The sequence below is a fragment of the Syngnathoides biaculeatus genome, chromosome 10 (assembly GCF_019802595.1).
Source record: "Syngnathoides biaculeatus isolate LvHL_M chromosome 10, ASM1980259v1, whole genome shotgun sequence".
Taxonomy (NCBI): Eukaryota; Metazoa; Chordata; class Actinopteri; order Syngnathiformes; family Syngnathidae; genus Syngnathoides; species Syngnathoides biaculeatus.
Genome location: NC_084649.1, coordinates 31,543,834 through 31,567,110, shown reverse-complemented (window position 1 = coordinate 31,567,110; position 23,277 = coordinate 31,543,834). Strand labels below are relative to the sequence as shown.

The 23,277-nt window shown below is 43.0% G+C and overlaps 1 protein-coding gene across 1 annotated transcript in view; it reads left to right on the top strand.

Annotated features, from left to right (window-relative positions):
- Positions 1–19,424: 19,424 nt before the first annotated feature.
- ldlrad2 (low density lipoprotein receptor class A domain containing 2) overlaps positions 19,425–23,277 on the top strand; it is a 41,942-nt gene continuing 38,089 nt past the window's right edge. Inside the window, exon 1 of the mRNA XM_061833042.1 lies at positions 19,425–19,559. Within this exon, the coding sequence (XP_061689026.1) occupies positions 19,487–19,559 (73 nt within the window). The 5' untranslated portion in view covers positions 19,425–19,486. The remainder of the gene's footprint in view (positions 19,560–23,277) is intronic.

Below are 23,277 nucleotides of genomic sequence, written 5' to 3'. Positions count from 1 at the left end.
TAAAGAGTACAATACTGAAAGGATGGACTGGTAATTAAAGAGACTGTCCTGTAAAAATACAAGACTATTGGAATTCTAGAAACGACCTCACAGTGGTGGATGACATCATAATGAAAGGAAGTTGTTAAACTTGTTATTCCTTCTTCTCTACGTAAACAGATGTTGAAAAAAAATACATAAAGGCCACCTCAGAGAGGTTAAATGCCAATGGAGGGCGAGAGAGATAATGTTTTGGCCTAGAATAAACCAAGACATTAGCCAGAGAATGGCAACATGTGAACTATGCCGCACCTCCAGACCAAAACAACAAATAGAGCCCATGATGACTCATCCAGTGCCCCACCGAAACCTACTACAAAGTGGGAACAGATCTATTCGGACAGCGTTACATAGTGCTCACTGACTACTTCTCAAACTCTCCTGAAGTTGGAGTACTGCCGTCGACATCGAGCAAAGCAGTTATCAGCTACCTAATGACTGTTTTTGCCAGACACGGAGTCCCATGTGAAGTGTTTTCACACAATGGGCCTCAATTTTAGAGCTGTGAGTTTGCTGCTTTTGCCAATGAATGGTGATTTAAACACACCACGTCAAGTCCAGTATATCCCAAATCTAATGGTTTGGCAGAAAGCCCTGTGAAGACTGTAAAGAACCTGTTAAAAAAGTCACAGACCGATGATGGCTTCCAGAAGAGTCTGATTTACCGGAGTGCACCTTTGCAAAATGGGTTGTCACCAGCACAAATGTTGATGGGTATGCGCATCCGTTCTAACCTGCCAGTAAATGAAGACCTGCTCACACCCAAGGTACATCCAGAATCAGGAGGGCAAATGAGGACCAAAAGGCGAAACAGAGACAGTGGTATGATCGAACAGCAAAACATCTGTCCATGCTGAAGCCTGGAGATGTTGTGCGTCTCAGAGAGAGTTCCACAGGCACATGGAAGCAAACTGGACACGTGCAGGAGGAAGTTGCTCCACGTTCCAGATGGACAGTGGACCATTACATGTTGATCAGCTGTTGTCTGGATGCCTTGAGAATTGGTACCTGTACCTTTTCTTTCTCAAATAAATGTTTGTGCCGATTTTTGGTAATTGTTTACAAGCAGTTACAATGTTAAGAGTAAAGTTAAAACAGGAACCGGATGTTAATTTTATGTTAATTTTCTTTATGGGGGAAGATGTGATGTTACAGCTTAGATAGAATAACAAATACATTACCCGGCATGCTCAGTAGCTGGATACAAGAGCGGAGGTAGAAGCACGCAGGTGGATTATATGTTGTGCAGACGATGTAATCTGAAGGAGATTACTGATTGTAAAAAAGTGGTAGGGGAGAGTGTAGCTCAACAGCATAGGATGGTGGTGAGTAGGATGACTCTGGTAGCGGGTGAGAAGATTAAGAAGACAAAGGTAGAGCAGAGAACCATGTGGTGGAAGCTGAAAAAGGATGAATGTTGTGCGGCCTTTTGGAAAGAGGTGAGACAGGCTCTCGGTGGATAGCAGAAGCTCCCGGAAGACTGGACTACGACAGCCAAGGTAATCAGAGAGACAGGCAGGAGAGTACTTGGTGTGTCTTTTGGTAGGAAAGGGGAGAAGGAGACTTGGTGGTTTAACCCCAAAATACAGGGAGTCATACAAGGAAAGAGATTAGCGAAGAAGAAGTGGGACACTGAGAGGACTGAGGAGAGGTGAAAGGAGTACATCGAGATGTGACACAGGCCAGAGGTAGCAAAGGCTAAACAAGAGCCATATGAAGACATGTACACCAGGTTGGACACGAAAGAAGGAGAAAAGGATCTCTACAGGTTGGGCAGACAGAGGGATAGAGATGGGAAGGATGTACAGCAGGTAAGGGTGATTAAGGATAGAGATGGAAATGTGTTGACTGATGCCAGTAGTGTGCTAAATAGATGGATAGAATACTTTGAGAAGTTGATGAATGAAGAAAATGAGAGAGAAGGAAGAGTTGAAGAGACAAGTGTGAAGGACCAGGAAATGGCAATGATAAGTAAGGGGAAAGTTAGAAAGGCATGGCAAATTTTGAAAAATGGAATGGCAGACATAGAGGTATGGAAGCAATTTGGCGGGATGGCTGTGGAGTTTTTGACCAACTTATTCAACAGAATACTAGCTGGCAAGGAGATGCCTGAAGAATGGAGGAAAAGTGTGCTAGTTCCCATTTTTAAGAACATAGGTGATGTTCCAAGCTGTGGGAACTATCAAAGAATAAAGCTGGTAAGCCACACAATGAAGTTATGGGAAAGAGTAGTGGAGGCTAGACTCAGGACAGAAGTAGGTATCTGCGAGCAACAGGATGGTTTCATGCCTAGAAAGAGTACCACAGTTGCATTATTTGCCTTGAGGATTCTAGTGAAAAAGTACAAGGAAGGTTAGAAGGAGCTACATTGTGTCTTTGTGGATCTAGAGAAAGCCTATGACAGAGTACCAAGAGAGGAACTGTGGTACTGCATGCGTAAGTCTGGTGTGGCAGAGAAGTATGTTAAAATAGAATAGTGCCGTAGGTGTGACAGAAGAATTTAAGGTGGAGGTGGGACTGCATCAGGGATCAGCTCTGAGCCTCTTCCTGTTTGCAGTGGTAATGGATAGGCTGACAGATGAGGTTAGACTGGAATCCCCTTGGACCATGATGTTCGCAGATGATATTGTGATATGCAGTGAAAGCAGGGAGCATGCAGAGGAACAATTAGAAAGATGGAGACATGCACTGGAAAGGAGAGGAATGAAGATTAGCCGAAGTAAAACACAATATATGTGCGTGAATGAGAAAGGTGGAGGGGGAAGAGTGCGGCTACAGGGAGAAGAGATAGCGAGGGTGGAGGACTTCAAATATTTAGGGTCAACAATCCAGAGCAACGGTGAGTGTGGTAAGGAAGTGAAGAAACGGGTCCAACCAGGTTGGAACAGCTGGCGGAAGGTATCTGATGTGTTATGTCACAGAAGAGTCTCTGCTAGGATGAAGGGCAAAGTTTACAAAACGGTGGTGAGGCCGGCCATGATGTACGGATTAGAGACGGTGGCACTGAAGAAACAACACGAAGCAAAACTCGAGGTCGCAGAAATGAAGATGTTGAGGTTCTCGCTCGGAGTGAGCAGGTTGGATAGGATTAGAAATGAGCTCATTAAAGGGACAGCCAAAGTTGGATGTTTAGGAGACAGGATTCGAGAGAGCAGACTTCGATGGTTTGGACATGTTCAGAGGCGAGAGACTGAGTATATTGGTGGAAGGGTGCTGAGGATGGAGCTGCCAGGCAAAAGAGCAAGCGGAAGACCAAAGAAAAGGTTTATGGATGTGGTGAGGGAAGACATGAGGGCAGTTGGGGTTAGAGAAGAAGATGCAGAAGATAGGCGAAGATGGAAAAAGATGACATGCTGTGGCGACCCCTAACGGGACAAGCCGAAAGGAAAAGAAGAAGAAGAAGCTCAGTAGATGGATATAGAGGATATATAAGATACGGAAGTCGCCCAAAGGGGTTACACAGTACATGTTCGACAACTGGTGAGTAAAGAGTGAATCCTTGAAATACATCTCATCTATTTGTTATATCAGATAGCAAGACAACACGGTTCACATAACAGATGCATGATTTTTAAACATGTAATAAAAATGTAGGACAAACTGTTGATCTTATTTATATACATTGGATGATAAAAAAATAACACAACACAAATAACAAAGATAATGGTCATTAGCTCAGAGGTTAGCAAGTTCTTAGCTTTTCCGTGACTTCTGAGGATGACGGTCTGCTATCTCAGATGATTCGGATGGACAATAGTCCTTTGAACAATCTGGTTCAAGCTCACTTATCTCCAAGTCCGAGTAAAACTTGGTGATCAAAGCTTCTGGGGAATTTTACTCAAGCACGTTGTCACCGCTATGGTTGCCATTGTGTTGTGCCTGCGGGCAATCACGTAATGTCATCCCATTTTTTTTTTAAAAACAAGGATGACGATGGAAGTTTGTCATCTTTTTTGCTTTAGAAAAGATCCGTTGCAGTGTAAGATGCCTGTATTTCTCCACTGCTACACTGCTTTTTCATGCCACCTTGCCACATGGGATATTAGTGTAAATGAGAAATGAAAGGTTGGCTTCCTCAACACGCAACCAAATATCTGAACAAAGCCACTTCTTCCATCTTGTGTCAATTTATCATACCGAAACTATTCCCGAAGTCTTGATACTAGGAAGGTGCACAAAGCCCTTTATCACAAATTTAAATGAAAAAAAAACACAGAAAACTTAACTTTTCGTCCAGGTCACTAAATTATGTGTTTTTTGCAGACCTTATTTTATATTCATGGAAATAAACGTGATTAACTGTTGTACACTGATAATTCCTTGATTTTGCTCTTCCCACTTCACAATTTTCAGTGCTAGGTCATGTCATGTCATGTCATTATCCAAGTCGCTGATCCTCACAAGGGTTGCGGGAAAGTTGGAGCTCATCCCAGCTAACTTCGGGCAAAAGGCGGCTGACATCCTGAACTGGTTGCCAGTCAGTCGCAGGGCAGATATCGACCAAAGGCAGGCGTGTGTACCACTACACCATCAGTGACTTTGGTACTGTGTTCTTTACCTCAATTATTTGTTTAGATGAGAACAGGCCCCGCCAACACCCCTCTCCTAAATTCTTTGGTTGGAGGCAGGACTTGTGCGTTGGTCCTGGATGATACTGTAAATCACTCCCGGGGTTATCTGGATCGATGATCAACACTAGGATCCCACTTCTGACACCAACTGTTTTGGCAAATCTTTATCTGACAGAAGAAGTGAGGATGCAATATTGTCTTTGTAGGGTTTTATTACAAAAAGAGGAAAAACTACAAGTCTTATCAGTTCATGAATCCCAGTCGAAAATTTGCTTTGTTATATTGAGGTGTGGCGCCACAGTGGACCAACTGGTTAGAGCTTTGGGATCACAGTATTGAGGACCAGGGTTCAAATCACGGCCCCACCTGTGTGAGGTTTGCATGTTCTGCATGCCTGCGTGGATTTTCTCGGGTTTCCTCCTACATCCCCAAACATGCATTAATTGGGATCTCTAAATTGCCCTGAGGGATGATTATGAGCCACCCCTCCCCAAGCGAATCGGAAACAAGAATCGTTTGGAACCGGAACCAAAATAAGGAACCATTATCACTCAATTTAAAAAAGATGGCCAACCCTACATTCTGTTGTGTTATGTACACATCCCACCTGGAACCCATGACAAACTCCAGAGATTACGTCTCTTGGCTGGCCTGGGAACATCTCCGGAAACCCTCGGAAGAGCTGTTCGAAATGGCTGGGAAGAAGGAAGCCTGGGCTTCCCTGCTGAAGAAGCTGCCCCTGCGGGGCAACCTCAGATGGATTTTCCAAAAATATTGAGTTATATTAAGGCAAATTTTAAAAATGCAGAAATTCACAGGATTTTGTCCTAATTTTTTATTTTTGCCCACCGTGAATTTGAGCTCAACACCTGTGAGGGAGTAGATATTTGAAGCTGCAGGTCTCTGGACTCCCAAGAACCTTTCAATACAGGGTTAGGTAGAGCTAACAGAAAAAAAATGGACAAAGTGAGAGGGTGCAAGTTTGATTTTTTTGCCTTTCAATTTTGGGAAAAAACAATACAGTAATACTGTTGAATTGAAGTTCTATCTGGTATAGGGATGGAAGGGGCCACATTTTTTTGTCAGCGCTTCCAGGTGGGGCCATAGGACCGCACACTTCACAGCCAAATATGATGAGAATTCAGTTTTAAATAAGGATAAAATATTTTTGGGGTTTTTTTTGAACGGATGTATGCCACTGTATTATATTATGTCATGCTAAGATCTACTCTTTAACAACAAAGGGTTGAAAGCAAACCCCAATGCTCAAGGGGCTCACTCAAATAAAATTTAATTCATTCAAAAATGGTATACAACTGCTGAATAGAAAACCAACATTAAGCGCAGTAGCACTTTTTTCAGAAAAATCACTCAAGATTTTAACATTATATTATGTTTGTCTTCCATGTAATCCAAAATTCCCAAATTACTACGCCTTTTGCTGTACAGGACAGTTCATTCTGCATTGTTGAAGGAAACCTACATCCTATGTGTCTAATTTGGCATACAGTGAAGAAAATAAATATTTGAGTTTATTGCAAGTTCTCCCGCTTAGAAATCATGGAGGGGTCTGAAATTTTCATTGTAGGTGCATGTCCACTGTGAGAGAGATAATCGAAAAAGAAGAATCCAGAAATCACAATGTATGGTTTTTAACGATTTATTTGTGTGATACAGCTGCAAATAATAATTTGAACACAGTAATTCAACAGCTGAGAAAACCAATTTTAATATTATATTTTATTAAAATAAGTATTTGAACACCCTGCTATATTGCAAGTCCTCCCAGTTAGAAATCATGGAGGGGACTGAAATTTTCATCGTAGGTGCATGTCCACTGTGAGAGAGATAATCTAAAAAGAAAAATCCAGAAAACAATCTATGACTTTTTAATGATTTATTTGTTTGATAGAGCTGCAAATAAGTGTTTGAACCTCTGAGAAAAACAATGTTAATATTCGGTACAGTAGCCTTTGTTTGCAATTACAGAGGTCAAGCGTTTCCTGTAGTTGTTCACCAATTTGCACACACTGCAGGAGCGATTTTGGCCCACTCCTCCACACAGATTTCTACATCAGACAGGCTCCCTGAGAAGGGTTGCGTCAGGAAGGGCATCCGGCGTAAAAATTGTGCCAAACATATATGTGCGTTTCATCTGAGATGACACGCTGTGGCGACCCCGAAAGGGACAAGCCGAAAGGAACTTACTTACAGGTTTCTGTAAAAAACAAACAAACAAAAAAAAACCTTAAAGTTTTGGAGTGAGTGGCCAAGACAAAGTCTGGATTTAAAATCCAATTGAGATGCTGTTGTGTGACGTTATATGGACAGTTCATGCTAGAAAACACTGCAATGTGGCGGAGTTAAAACAATTCTGCAAAGAAGAGTGGGGCAAAATTCCTCAAAAGCCAAGTGAAAGACTAATCGCCAATTATCGCAAACTTGATTTCAGTTATTGCTGCCAAGGATGGCACAACCCATTATGAGGTTCAAGTGGCAATTACTTTTTCAGAGGATCGGTGGAAGAGAATAAGTACTTGAACACCCTGCTATATTGCAAGTTCTCCCACTTGGGAAAAACAGAGGGGTTTGAAATTTTCATCGTAGGTGCATGTCCACTGTGAGAGAAATCATCTAAAAAGAATAATCCAGAAATCCCAATGTATGATTTTTTTATCGATTTATTTCCGTGATACAGCTGCAAGTAAGTATTTGAACACCTGAGAAAAACAATATTAATTTTTGGTACAGTAGCCTTTGTTTGCAATTGCAGAGGTCAAACATTTCCTGTAGTTGTTTACCAGGTTTGCACACATTGCTGGAGGGATTTTGGCCCACTCTTCCACACAGAGCTTCTCTATATCAGACAGGTGTCTGGGCTGTCACCGAGAAACACCGAGTTTCAGCTCCCTCCAAAGATTTTCTATTGGGATTAGCTCTGGAGACTGGCTAGGCCACGCCAGAACCTTGATATGCTTCTAACGGAGCCACTCCTTGGTTTTCCTGGCTGTGTGCTTCGGGTCTTTGTCATGTTAAAAGACCCACCCACGACGCATCTTCAATGCTCTGACTGAGGGAAAGACGTTGTTCCCCAAAATCTCACAATACATGGCCGCGGTCATCATCTGCTTAATACAGTGCAGTCGTCCTGTCCCATGTGCAGAAAAACACCCCCAAAGCATGATGCTTCACAGTAGGGATGGTGTTCTTGGGAAGGAACTCATCATTTGTCTTCCTCCAAACATGGTTAGTGGAATTATGACCAGAAAGTTCAATTTTGGTCTCATCTGACCACAAAACTTTCTCCCACGACTCCTCTGTATCATCAAAATGGTCATTGGCAAACTTAAGACGGGCCTTGACATGTGCTGGTTTAAGCAAGGGAACCTTCCATGCCATGCACGATTTCAAACCATGACGTCCTAGTGTATTACCAACAGTCACCTTCGAAACGGTGGTCCCATGTCTTTTCAGGTCATTGACCAAGTCCTGTCATGTAATCCTGGGCCCATTCTTCACCTTTCTAAGGATCATTGAGACCCCAGTAGACTATGATGTTCGCAGATGATAATGTGATCTGCAGTGAAAGCAGGGAGCAGGCAGAGGAACAATTAGAAAGATGGAGGCATGGAGGAGAGGAATGAAGATGAGCCAAAGTAAAGCTGAATATCTCTGCATGAATGTGAGGGGCAGAGGAGGAGGAGTGAAGATCCAGGGAGAAGAGATAGCAAGGGTGGATGACTTCAAATACTTGGGGTCAACAATAGAGAGCAATGGAGACTGGGGTAAAGAAGTGAAGAAACGGGTCCAAGCGGAAGGCGTCTGGTGTTACATGCGACAGAGGAGTCTCTGCTAGCATGAGGGGTAAAGTTTATAAAACAGTGATGAGGCCGGCCATGATGTATGGATTAGAGACGGTGGCACTGAAGAAACAACAGGAAGCAGAACTGGAGGTAGCAGAAATGAAGATGCTGAGGTTTTCACTTGGAGTGAACAGGTTGGATAGGATTAGAAACGAGCTCATTAGAGGGACAGCTAAAGTGGGATGTTTTGGAGACAAGGTTAGAGAGAGCAGACATATATGATTTGGACATGTTCGGAGACGAGAGAGTGAGTATATTGGTAGAAGGGTGCTGAGGATGGAGATTCCAGGCAAAAGAGCGAGAGGAAGACCAAAGAAAAGGTTGATGGATGTTGTGAGGGAGGACATGAGGACAGTGGGTGTTAGAGAGGAAGACGCAGGAGATCGGCTGAGATAGAAAAAGATGACACTCTGTGGCAACCCCTAACGGGACAAGCCAAAAATGCCGAAAGGAAAAGGAGGATTGAGACCCCACGAGGTGCTATCTTGCATGGGGCTGCACTCTGATTGAGATTGACTGTCATGTTTAGCTTCTTCCATTTTCTAATGATTGCTCCAACAGTGGACCTTTTTTCACCAAGCTGCTTGGTAATTTCTCTGTAGCCCTTTCCAGCCATGTGGAGTTGTAAAATTTCATCTCTGGTGTCTTTTGACAGCTCTTTAGTCTTGACTAAGTTACAAGTTTGAGTCTTGCTGATTGTATGGGGTGGACAGGTGTCTTTATGCAGCTAATGACCTCACACAGGTGCATCTGATTCAGGATAATACATGGACTTGGACCAGTGGACTTTTAAAGGTGGACTAACAGGTCTTTGAGGGTCAGAATTCTAGCTTATAGTCAGGTGTTCAAATACTTATTTGCAGCTGTATCAAACAAATAAATCATTAAAAAAAATCATACATTGTGATTCCTGGGTTTTTCTTTTTAGATTATCTCTCTCACAGTGGACATGGACCTACGATGAAGATTTCAGACCCCTCCATGATTTCTAAGTGGGAGAACATACAATTTAGCAGGGTGTTCAAATACTTTTTTCTTCACTGTATAAAATGCAATTGAAGAGTTTGTTTTCAAAATGAGACAAAGGCATTTTTTTCAGATTTACGAAACTCACGCCAAAATTATCCAGCTCCGAATGGATAATTTTGGCGCGAGTTTCGTAAATCTGAAAAAAATGCCTATGTCTCGTTTTGAAAACAAACTCTTCAATTTTATAATGACAATTCAAATTATTAAGGTGCAAAAGAAAAATATAAACCTTTCTGACCCTCTGTGAAAAATTAGCCATGAAACTAAAAATGGTTTGTGCCACCCTTGGCAGCTATAACAGAAATTAAGTGTTTGTGATAATTGGTGATGAGTCTTTCACATCATTCTAGAGGAATTTTGTCCCACTCTTCTTTGGAGACTTATTTCAACGCTGCCGTATTGGAGGGTTTACGAGCATAAACTCCCCATTTTAGGTCACACAACAACATCTTAATTGGAATCTAATTTGGATTTTGACTTGGTCACTTCAAAACCTTAAGTTTGTTTTATTTGAGCCATTCAGAGGTGAACTCGCTGGTGTTTTTCAGATCATTGACCTGCTGCATGATCCAAGAGCGCTTGAGTTTGACGGCACAAACTGATGCCTGGATGTTCACCTTCTGGATTTTCTGGTTGTATTCAGCAGTATTTATTGTTCCATCAATCGCAGCATGTTGTCCTGGTCCTGAGGTCGCAAAGCAACCCCAGACCATCACACTGCCACCACCATGTTTCACTGTTGGCATTATGTTCTTTTTATCAAATGCTGTGCCATTTTTATGGCAGATGTAACGGGGCACACACCTTCCAAAAAGTTACATTTTCGACTCATTAGTCCACAGAATGTTTCTCCAAAAATCACGAGTGTCAAGATCGAGATGTTTTTTTGGCAAATGTGAGACGAACCTTTATATTCTTTGTTGACAGCAGGGGTTTTAGCCTGGGCACTCTCTTATGGATACCAATTTTGGCCACCGTCTTTCTCATGAATACTTTTAAATATTTGGAACTGTATTTTTCTTTTTTTGTGGATAATCAGTTGTTTCATCATTACGTGTATTATTTGTAGCATCTAGCTTGGACCACAATCTGCATCAACAAAAAAAGGAGGGGCGAAGACGGTCGCGGTACTTATTACTGTAGGGTGTATTCCCTCTAAGTGTACGTGGGTGTGCAAGGCTTCAATACAACGTTCCACTCAGGGTTAATATGTCGGGCAACTATTTACAAATTTCGTGTTATTATTAAAATAAAATAAATACACATTTAATGCTGTTACATTCACCCCCCCCCCCCCCACCCCAGAATTACACAAATTTCTGTCATGTTACAGACCAAATCCCCAAACACAGGCACTGAGAAAACAACCATAGTGCATCAGAATGAAACATTCCTATTTAAAGGACAAGAGAATTAGATATGGTTGGCGCCGAGCATACACCCGTAAAACTCTATGGACAAAATGAGGTGCCTTATACAAAAACATAAATTTAGGCTAGACACGTGGACACATGAAGGGGGAAAGAACAACAACGAAAATTTCACACAGAAGAGCCAGATAACCCCCTCAGAACCAAATCTCACACATGAATAATTGCATTGGAACTGGGTTCAACGCCCAGAACAGACTCAAGTTGCGTCATGTCATGTCATTATCCAACCCACTTATATTAACAAGGGTTACAGGAAAGCTGGAGCCTATCCCAGGTAGCTTCAGGCAAAATGCAGACTATACCCTGAACTGGTCACCAATCCGCCGCAGGGCAGATTTCAACACCATAACTGAGTGGGAATCGATCCCACGCTGACTGCACCAAAGGGAGGGGTGTGCACCACTACACCATCAGTGACTACAACTCAGAGATCTGAAATTTTCATTGTAGGTGCATGTCCACTGTGAGAGATAATCTAAAAAGAAAAGTCCAGAAATGACAGTGTCTAATGATATATTTGTGTGATACAGCTGCAAATAAGTATTTGAACACCTGTCTATCATCTAGAATTCTGTCCCTCAAAGACCTGTTAGTCCGTCTTTAAAGTTCACCTCCACTCCATGTATTATCCTGCATCAGATGCACCCGTGTGAGGTCGTTAGCTGCATAAACATGCCAATGATCTTAAGCACACAGCCAGGAAAACCAAGGAGTGCCTCCGTAAGAAGAATATCAAGGTTCCTGCGTGGCCTCCTCCAGACCTAAACCCAATAGAAAATCTTTGGAAAGAGCTGAAACTCCGTGTTTCTCAGCGACAGCACTGAAACCTGTCTATTCTAGAGAAGATTTGACTGGAGGAGTGTGTGCAAACCTGGTGAACAACGACAGGAAATGTTTGTCTTTATGCAGCTAACGACCTCACACAGGTGCATCTGACTCAGGATAATACATGTCGTGGAAGTGGACTCTTAAAGCTAACAGGTCTTTAAGGGTCAGGATTCTAACTGATGGACAGGTGTTCAAATACTTATTTGCAGCTGTATCACACAAATAATTAATTAAAAAAAATCATTCAATGTGATTTCTGGATCTTTAGATTATATCTCTCACAGTGGACATGCACCTTCGATGAAAATTTCAGACCACTTCATGATTTCCAAGTGGGAGAACTTGAAATAATCAAATACTTATTTTTTTCACTGTACTTGTTGAAAAAAGATCAACTGTTGGAGCAATTATTAGAAAATGGAAGTAGCTAAACATGACTGTCAATCTCCCGCAAACTGGGGCTCCAAGCAAGAAGAAAGAAATAACCCCGAATCATATATGGCATGGAAGGTTCCCCTCCTTAAATAAGATGTCCAGCCCCATCTTAACTTTGCCCTTGACCGTTTGGATAATCCAAGAGTCACTGGTTAAGGTTATGTGGTCAGATGAGACCAAAATAGAACTTTTTGGTCTTAATTACAGTTGCTTTGTTTGGAGGAGAAAGATGAATGATGATACCATCCTCAAAACACCATCCTGACTTTTGAAGCATAGTGGTGGAAGCATCATGCTTTGGGGGTGTTTCTGTGTATGGGACAGGATGACTACACTGTATTAAGGAGAGGATGACTGGGGCCATGTATTGCAAGATTTTGGGGAAGAAAAAAAACTCCTTCCCTCAGTTAGCAAATTGAAGATGGGTTTTGGCTTTGCCTTTCAGCATGACAATGACCTGAAGTATACAGCAAGCATAACCAAGGAGTGGCTCCATAACAAACATATCAAGGTTCTTCAGTGGCCTACCCTGTCTCCGAACCTAAACCCAACAAAAAATCTTTGGACGGAGCTCAAACTTCGTATTTCTCAGCAACAACCCAGAATTCTGGTTGATCTAAAGAAGTTCTGTGTGGAGGAATGAACAAAAACCCCTGCTAGTGTATGCAATTCTGGTTAAAAGCTGCAGGAAACGTTTGACCTCAGTGAAAATTGCAAAGGTTTCTGTACCAAATATTAACATTGATTTTCGCAGGAATTCAAATACTTAATTGCAGCAGTAAAATGCAAATATATTTTAAAAAAAAATCATGCAGAGTGATTTTTGGATTTTATTTTTTATATTAAGACTCTAAATGTTGACATGCAAATGAAAATTTCGGACGTCTCCATGATTTCCAAGTGGGAGAACTTGTAAAATCCCAAGGTGCTCAAATACTTATTTTACCCTCTGTATGTGCTATTTTGTGTATGTGCTGTGCTCTGAAGAATGTCATTAAACCCCCATAATGCAGATCATTTTTCATGCCAGTTGCTAGGTGTCACATCAGACGAAAATCAGCAGGCCATGAGCAGTACGGACCTGTCATGGACAGAACACGAGGCTGAACCCAAAATGCACGACTCACGAGACCAGGTACAGTGTCTTTATTACGGTAAGTGTCTTTACTCAGTCCAAGGTCGAAACACAGGCAGGCAGTCCAAACAAGCAGCAATGTCAGAATCCTTAGGTGAAGAGGCACGGTCATCAACGAGGAACAGTTCGGTACCCAGAGCATCTGCTCATCGGACAGACACACCCATGACAGTATTCCCCCTTAATGGGCGGCCTCGGATGCCCCAGGGGCCTCAGGATGCGACGCATGGAAGTCCTTAATGAACGAGGGGTTGACCACGAACCGAGAAGGAACCTATGACCGCTCCTTGGGACCATAGCCTTCCCAGTCCACCAGGTACTACATGCCCTTCCCCCAATGGCACGCCAACTAGACAGGACCCCTGTCCACCATACGGGGGAAAGGAGGGGGCCTGGCAGGCGGGACCAACAAGGACACTTGACCAGGCATGAGTAGGCTAACATGAAAAGGCGGGTGGATCTGCATCGATTTCGGGACTTTTAATTTCATCTCAGGTTCCCTTGCAGCGCCTCACAATGGTCAACGCAAATGGCACTGATGCGTTGGAATCTACAGACGGTAAGAGAGAGGGTGGATAACCGAGCACTATTTGAAAGAGGGACATGCCAGTGGATGCTGAGGGAAGAGTTATGCACATATTTCACCCAGATCAACTCTTGGTTCCACGATCACAGTTTGTGAGAAGCGAGACCCCGGACCCCCACTTCCAAGTCCAAAACTTCCAATTTACGCGCTTGGTCTAGCCATTGGTTTCCAGGTGATGGCCCGAGGAAAGACAAATGGTCGCCCCGAAAATACAGCAAAACGTTTTCCAGAACCTGGAAATGAACTGGGGCCCCCTGTTGGAAACCATGTCAGTGGGAAGGCCGTTCAACCTGAATATTATTATTAGACGTTATTATATAATTATAATATAATTATCATTATTGATCATAAGCTCGGCCATTTGTTTTGCTGAGGGGACTTTAGGTCGTGGAATGAAATTAACCATTTTGGAGAAGTGGTCCACCACTGAGAGAAGAGTGGTGTGACCCTGCGAAGCCAGGAACCCGGTCACGAAGTCCAGAGATATGTGACCACGGTCATCAAGGAATGAAAAGAGGACATAACTCCTCTGGGGGGCATTACCTGGTGGGTTAATTTGCTGTACAAATAGGATACACGTTGACGTACTCCCTGACATCTTTTTTTTATATTCAGCCACCAGAAAGGTTGCTCTATTACAGACTCTGTTTTGGCCATGTCCTGGTGACACACTATGGGCCCACTCAGTTACTGCTCCTCTTAGCAGGGGAAGGACATATACCTTGTCATCGGGGCACCCTTCAGGGCTGCAAGAGTCCTTTAGTGTGTTTTTGACTTGCGTTTCAATTTCTCAGGGGAAGAGAGACACAAAACAAAGTTTGGGTAGGATAGGCACGGGGTCGGACTGCTTTCTTTCCCCATCATGCACAAACGACAGTGCATCAGGTTTCCTGTTCTTTGTTCCCGGCCGATAGGTAATCACAAAGCGAAAGAAGAGTGCCCACCTAGCTTGTCTGGTGTTAAGCCTTTTGGCTGACCTAACATATTCCAAATTTTTGTGGTCTGTTAATACCAAGAATGGGACCTGCGCTCCCCTCTAACCAATGTCTCCATCCTCTTGGCCTTAGAGTTGGAAAATGCTTCCTTCACATCATGGTAACAGGAGGGGACTGAGGACAGTTCTGGTTCATCTCGCGGGGTTTGAGCGGCCTCTTCCCTGTCCACCTCCTTCGGACGACAGGCACATAAGTATTTGTCCGGTCTACCAGTCGATATGGGGGTTATATAATATCAGCCATGTACTCCCCCCCCCCCCCCCCAAGATTATGTTATGGCCCTTAGTGTCAAAAACATGGAAGCTGATGAGTTCCGAATGTGAATCCGGAAATGTCAGGGTGAGCGTCTGAGTGCGATTGTTATTGTGCAGAGGAAACTGCCAATATTCACGTATGCATTACGGGGGCGCTGTACTTCGAAGGTCCTTAGACACATGCCTTTGACCAGTTGTGAATTTAAAAGATTGGCATCCGAACTCGAGTCTCTGAATGCAGTGGCCCTGATTGGGTGTCCTCCTGAACACAGAGTGATTGGTCTGGACTGTCCTGAATGAGGTTGAAACGCACCCTAGTTGGGGTTCGGGGTGAGGTACCAGCTGGTTTGACCGGGCAGTGGGTCACTGTGCGCCCCGATTGCTCGCAGTAGAAGCAGAGTCCCTCCCTCTGGCAGCAGAGGCATTCCTCAGTTGACAGGGGGAGGCGGCCAGCTGCCTTGGCTTCTTCGCCTCAGTAGAGGGACCTTGAGGAGTGTCGGCGTTCCTGATACGTACATTTGTGTTCCTCTGCCAGGCATTGTCCTGCTCCCCATCCATGAGTCTCTTGTCTGTCTTTAAAGTGAGAGCGATGAGTGCGTCAGGTCTGTCAGCAAGTCCAGCAGAATCAGCTGGTCCTTTGCCACAGGGGACAGCCCTTGAAAGTATGCATCTAGGAGTGCCCTGATGTTCCACTGGCTTTTGGCTGCAAGAATGCGGAAGTCAATGGAGTAGTCCGAAACCCGGCGCTTGCCTCACCGCAGCATGATCAAGGTGTTCACTGGTTCGTGTTCAGGGGATGCATACTGGAACAAAGAAAAAGGACACGTGGCCGCGTTGTGGCTCCACTCAGTGGTCACCCAGGTGGGAAATAGCTAGCACTGTATGATGAATGGCTTGACATTACCAGAGTCCCCTAAGAAATGCTCCAGATGAGAGAACAGAGAGCAGTCACCCAAATGTGTGCCGGGTACCGGCGAGGGAACTGGCTCATGGATCCGGGAAGATCCCGCGACAGCTAGTGGCGCTGGGCCGGCGTTGGATCCGCTGGGGAAGGATGCGGACAGGGAACTAAGCCAGGCAAATACTTCCCACAACTGGTTGTTCTGCTGCTCCAACTGATGAGCAACCACCTGGAAATTTTCGTCATATTTGGCGAGACGCTGTCCTTGAGCCGGAAGGTGTCGCGCACCCGATCTGAGTTGGCTGGTTCCATTTGATGGCCAGATTTTTCTGTCATGGCCAGGACACGAGGCTGAACCCAAGATGCATGACTCACGAGACCAGGTATGGTTTGGGAAGTGTCTTTGTTCAGTCCAGGGTCAAGGCAGGCAGTCCAAACAAGCAGCAGTGTCAGAATCAGTAGGCAAAGAGGCAGGTTCATCAATGAGGCAGGGTTTGGTACACAGAGCAAAGGCAAGGACATGGTGTTGCGGGAATGTGACATGAAGTACAAGGATCTGTCAAAGACCAGACCGCATGCATGGCAATATATATGGATCGTAATTACCAATACAAGACAAAGGTGAGCACATCTGCTCGTCAGAGCAGGTGCGCCGGGTTGAGGATAGACACACCCATGACACGGACTACTCAATTGACAGAAAGGTTTTACTCATGCCTCTTTGAGGACATTACCAATCATTATATGATGTGAGAAGCACATGATGGACATATATCTTCAAGAAAATGGGGGTCTTGCATTTGACCAACACAGTTGAAAGAACTATAGTGCTAAATGCAGGTGGGGCCTGGCTTGACATTGACTCAAACTATACAGTCCCTTTGCCAGACCGATGAGGTGAGTGTAGAAGTGGACCAGCAAGGAAAGGTGTATACAATGGTCCAGGAGGTTGCTTGCTGACACAGTAAATCTTCACACAGAGGAAAACCACAATGGCAAAATAAAAAAAAATGGAGTCTGAGGAGCACCAAAATGGCAATATATGGCAAATTCATGAAAATACAGCACAAACACCAAAAAAGAGACCACCCTTGAAAGCTAGATGCAACAAATCTGTGACTGTCATACAAATGCAGTCAGAGAAGGGAAAGAGACAGACCCCATACTTACTACTTACAGTATTACAGTAGGTGCAGTCACATAAACAGAGATAATGAGAAGTGGACTGTACAGATTACAATGGGAGTAGCATCATCCATCCATCCATCCATCCATCCATTTTCTACCGCTTCTGCAGGTCAGGTCGCAGGTTCCCTTTCCCCAGCCACTTCTTCCAGCTTTTCCAGAGGGCTCTCGTGGCGTTCCCAGGCCAGTCGAGAGACATAGTCTCTCCAGCATATCCTGGGTCGTCCCCGGGGTCTTTTTCTGGTGGGACATGCCCAGAACACTTCACCAGGGAGGGTTCTGGGAAGGATCTGGATCAGATGCACCAACCACCTCATCTGGCTCCTGTCAATGCGGAGGAGCAGCAGCTCAACACTGAACCCCCCCTGGATGACCAAACTTCTCACTCTATCTATAAGGGAGAGCCCGGACACCCTGCGGAGGAAAGTAATTTCGGCCACTTGTTTCCGGGATCTTTTTCTTTTGATCACGGCCCAGATGGGCTCGAGTGGCATCAGTTAAATTTAAAATTGATCCTGGGGCAGAACTAAATATAATAGAGGAACATCCTATCCCCCGAAGCAGCAAGTGTTACAGTCAAATATCCCTCCAATGAAGACCCATGGAAGTGAATTTGTTTCCATGGGGAAGTTCTAGGCTGATTCATAGTACAAAGAGAAGCATTAGTTTTTCCAAGTGTGTGCCATCCTTGGTCAAATTGCGAACAAACTGCAAACAATTGAGCTAGTGAGAAGTGCACAAGGCCATTTGGGGAGCATAATTAATGTCAGTTAACTTTATTGTCAGATATGTTATACATACATGAGCTACAACATACCCAAAATAGCATTCCTGTCATTCCTGCAGTGCTATAATAGACTAAAGTACAGTAAAGTAAGTTACTCTCAAAACAGACCCGGAAAGAAAATAGAGGAAAATGCTGAGCCATATACAGTGTAGACTGCATGCACGGTCCCCCAGCTTCTCATACAGAAGGTTAAAGAGGACCTATTGTACAGTGCCATGAAAAAGTATTCGCCCTCTTCCTGATTTTTTTTTTTGGGGGGGGGGCAGATCTATCAAACACAAATGTTTCAAATCCTCGAATTTTAATGTCATTTAAAGACAACCAAGGAAATGCAAAGTGGAGTTTTCAGATGACAATTCAATTGATTAAGGCACAACAAAAATCCAACTGACTGACAGTCGCTTTGACCAGTCCTGGCTTCTGCTGATGTGTCACTGCGCATGTGCAAATAAAGGCGTGTTCTAGCAAGATAGCCTCTTATTTGCCATCTGACTCTTGCTGATGGTCGACTGCTACACTGCAGTAGCGGCGATGTCCAATTTCCCTCCCCCCGCAACCCCCCCTTCCCTAATCACAGCACAAATAAACTCAGCACCACCGCGCCCCACCCCAAATCATCATCATCATCATCATCCACAGGTACATTATAACTTACCAATTGAGTTAAGTATTGTTGTTAAACCCATGTATCCTTTATTTACTGTGTTTGTATAGCATGGTGGCTAATGGCTGGAACGCACTCCCTTAAAATACAGAAATGTATTTTTGGCATGTGTGACAATATAATTTCAGCATTTGTGAAAGCTCATGTCTACGAAGTCATCCTCCACTAAGTGTACCCGAAAACAGCAAAATTGTTTTTCCTAAATGATGAAGAACCATGAAATAGCAAATATTTGAATTATGAGTAGCATACATGTGACTGTACAACACAATAGCACCCAACTTGATCAACTTTGTTTTCCTTCCTTCGTCGGTTATTGCATGCACTCAACAACCCCATCAATGTCAAACTTAAACGAGGTCAAATTAATTTTAACCAATGTTATGCATAAAACTGTGGTGGGAAATGGATTTCAATGACATGAAACCTTGAGTAACTTACGGAGGGAGGGGGGACGAAGATATTTGTTTTTGTAAGATCAGTCAATTTCTTTTAAAACTAATCACAAGCAGAATCGTTTGTTTTTAGTTGGTGTTTTTTCTTTTACATTCTGCGGCCTTGACAGCTGATTGGTTGTCTGTTGTCTAGGATACAGCAGGGACACATAGGTGGGGGGTGAACAGTTGGATGAAAAGCTTCTAGTTTGCATGTCGTAGAGGACTGTGTCATCATTCAAAATCCTCCTACACACTTAAATCCAAACTTTGGGATGATTTCACGTTGGAGTGAGAATGGTGCTTGTATCTCTGTGAATTTGTACTAATTCATGTAGCCAGCCTGGATGATGGAGATTCTGGTCACACTGTTACTATCACTCTGCTTGTTGAGTCTACGCGGGTCAGCCATCGACACAGGTTAGACATGCTCGCCCGAGAAGTGCAAGGGATACGTGTGAGGAACTTTAGTATGGAACAGACTGATTGCATTTTATTGCTTAACAGTGAAGCAATACAATGCTTAATTGTTAGTTAAGCCTCAACTAACAGTTCTAAGAACTAAAATAATCTTTGATTTATATTAAAATATATGTCACTTTACTTGAAGACAAATTTAAAACAATTGTTTTGTCTAACCGAGACCAGCGATATTGAAGTAGCAATTTCCATCACTTTCTTCATAAACGGGGTATGATTTCAAATTGGCAGTGCACAAAAGACACAAACCTAAACCTAACCGTAATTGATTATGATTTAGCTCATGTTTGGGTCTGTAACAGCAGGAAATGGGCAAATATGTTGAGCATTGTTTTCCAAATTAAAAGCAGATATTTGCAAATATCTTAATTCAACACATGGTCTGCTTTCAATTTATTACAGAAATTAGAGAATATTTCCTGTTGTGATCATAAAATTCCAAGCATTCTATTGTTTCTAAACAGTTAACTGATTATCAAAATAATTAGATGATTAACTGTTGATTTACCATTAAATTGTTGCACCTCTGTTCATCAATGATGATCCAAGGAAAAAAAAAAAAATTCCAGTTCCTTATTCTTAACTATAAAAATTGCAATATGAAAAAATGAATGTTATATACTGGTGTTATCCATAAATAAAGAATAAGAAACCATTTTCTTATTATTCATGTACACATTTATTAAAGATTGATCAGTTTTATATACTTAAGCAGTTTACAAGACCAACATGGAAAAACAATATCCATCAAACTGCTTAAAAAGCTACATTCATAGTTTTTGTGTATTCAAATTAATCCTACAAGATGACCATTTCCTCTGCCATATAATATATTTTATTACTATAATATAGCAATGTAAATACTGTTCCTGTCTTTTTTCCCCCCTTTCAACTTGAGAATCAATTTCTGGAAACAAACAATAGGCAGGAGAGGCCGAAACTGTAACTTCCACATGTCAATATCATGATACTACTTTATACAATGGATTCATTATGTCCCACCACATTGGTTGGCATTTAATCTCTTTACAAATATTCTTTTGGAAATGACCAGACTGAATCACAGTGTGTGTGCATGCGTGTGTGTGTGTGCACTAACGTTTTTTTGAAACTGGCTTTCATTTGAAATTGTAATTTCTGTCTTACTTCTGCTGGTTGGAGGAGATCAATGTTTCCCACCAGCAAGGGCTTTCAGACATTCCTGGAGGTCACTGTAGGAGGAGCTAACTCTCTCCCATGGTAACAGAGCTAATAAACTCCATGGGTGATTGTAAATTTTGTCATTATTTGCCCTATTGTCCAGAGGCATAGGGTGACCAGTAGCTCAGACAGGGCTGCCAAACCCGGATCTGATCACCTACCCAGCCTGGTCCAGCCCATGGCAAAACAACACTGCTGATTTACAAGGCTGATGGATAGCTTAGGTGTGTTCTTGTCCTGCTATTTTGTCATTTTTTAAACAATCAGTTCACATTAAATAAAGCTAATTAAGGAATATAAAAGCATCAAATCTTCATATGAGAGATGGCTCCAGAGTTTCTAAGCACTAAAAGTTTAAAAGTTTAACTGTGAATAGCAATAATATTGGGGATAGAGATACGTAACTCAGTGGTTAGAGCACTGGTTTGGTAAACCAGGGATTGTGGGTTCGTATCTCACTGGGCCCTCCACTCCCTGAGAAGGGTTGCGTCAGGAAGGGCAACCGGCGTAAAAAATTGTGTCAAACATATATGTGCGTTTATCTGAGATGACACGCTGTGGCGACCCCGAAAGGGATGAACCGAAAGAAACTTACTTGGGAATAATATTGGGGATGGGTGCATATTGTCTTGACATACTGTAAATGTGATGACATCCTTTACGCATGTGGAAACATGGCTGCTTCTTACCAAAGCTAGTCTCTGACAAAGATATTTTTGAACTGAGTGTAATGTTATGAACTGAGAGGAGCTGGACTCAAGAGCAGTCGAAAGCAGCTATTATATGATGAACAGTTTATTGATGGAAGGTAATGGAGAGGTTGTCCTGGATGTGTTGGCAGGCTGCTGTGTGGATAGGTGGCAGGCAGTGGACTGCTGAGTGTTGGGCTAGCTGGGTGGCAGGAATGGCATGGATCAGGAACACAGAAGCACTAGGAACAAATAGACAAGCGGAAATGAGGGGAAAAAAGAGAAGTGAGACTAAGTATAAGGGCCGTAGGACTGCTAGGAGAGTCTGCAATACTTGGCGTCCATCTCTGGAAATAGGCAGCCTCAAATAGTGGTTGTGATAATGGCTGATTGAAATCAGGTGCTGGAAAAGAGAGGGGATGGAAGAGAGAGAAAGAGCGAGAGAGGGCGCACAAGTGTCCTGCGGGGCAATATATGACATCTGACTTGTTTTTAATCAACCTGTTGCTTTGATAGATGTGTAAAAAAATGTTAGTGATGTATAGACTAACCTTCATCTTGATGACTCATGTGACATTTATAGTAAATGATAAATGGACTGCACTTACATAGCACCATCTACACCACCATCGTAGTAACCAAAATGATTTACAAAGCTTCACATTCACCCGTTCACACACACACACACACACACACACGCACACACACATACATCAATGGGACACTGCTGCCATGCAACACGCTGCCAGGTACAAAGCGAGTAAAATTAGGGTTTAGTGTCTTGTCCAAGGACACACCAATATGCGAACTGTCATAGTCAGGATTTGGTTACTGCAAAAATAACTTTACCTAGCGGCCCATAGCCGCCAGTACATTGATCTGCACATAAAATGGCTGTTTCGATTAAATATGTGGCACGTTTACACCAGATCGGAATAGATCATGTCACGTAAATGTTACGTGTGATTTTTGACTAACGTCCCCTTTGTTCAAAAACGCAAAATGCGACAAGGCAATTGTATTGTGTTTCTGACAATTTAATCTCACACATATCAACACAACACAAACACGATAAAATAGCTAACACAAAAGGGGTGTTCAAGAACAGACTAGTTGAGCCACAATGAGTATTCTCAAACAAGAAAATGTTCGTCCCAGCAGGTATTCCAAGTTAGCAAAATTCCAGCCGGTCCAAAAACGAAAGGTGGCAGGTGTCTGTGTAGTTAGCGTTCCAAGCAGTGTGGTTTCCCAGAGCAGCGGTGAGGTCGTAACAAGAAGCCTCGTGATCCGTCTTTCTCGTCTTTATATAGGTAATCCTTGAAACATTTCAGACTTCCGTGTCACAAAGGACACAAAGAGTTCGCGGCACACGGACCCAAGAGAAGAAACTGCGTCACATCATAAGGACTTAAACGTATAAAAGGAAAGAGTGTCACAAAGAGCCGCATTACAACAACATAAAAGCAAAATAGGAAAATAAAGAGAATAAAGAATAAAAATACACACATACACGTAACATAAACGATTGTCCAGAGATCTTCAATAGGAATGATTTCAATGAGAATGACTACGAAAATGAATATATATCTGATGACTTAGACTTAGACTGTAATGTGCGCTTGACCGTAAATGCTGGTGTATTTTGATTTCATGCAAGTGCAAGGCTCTCTTGCATGTTTGGCAATTTGGTAGACCGCCCTGAAACAAACATTCACTGGAAGGAACATCAGTAAGGTCCATGGACATATTTAAGTCACCAGGGTTTTGTT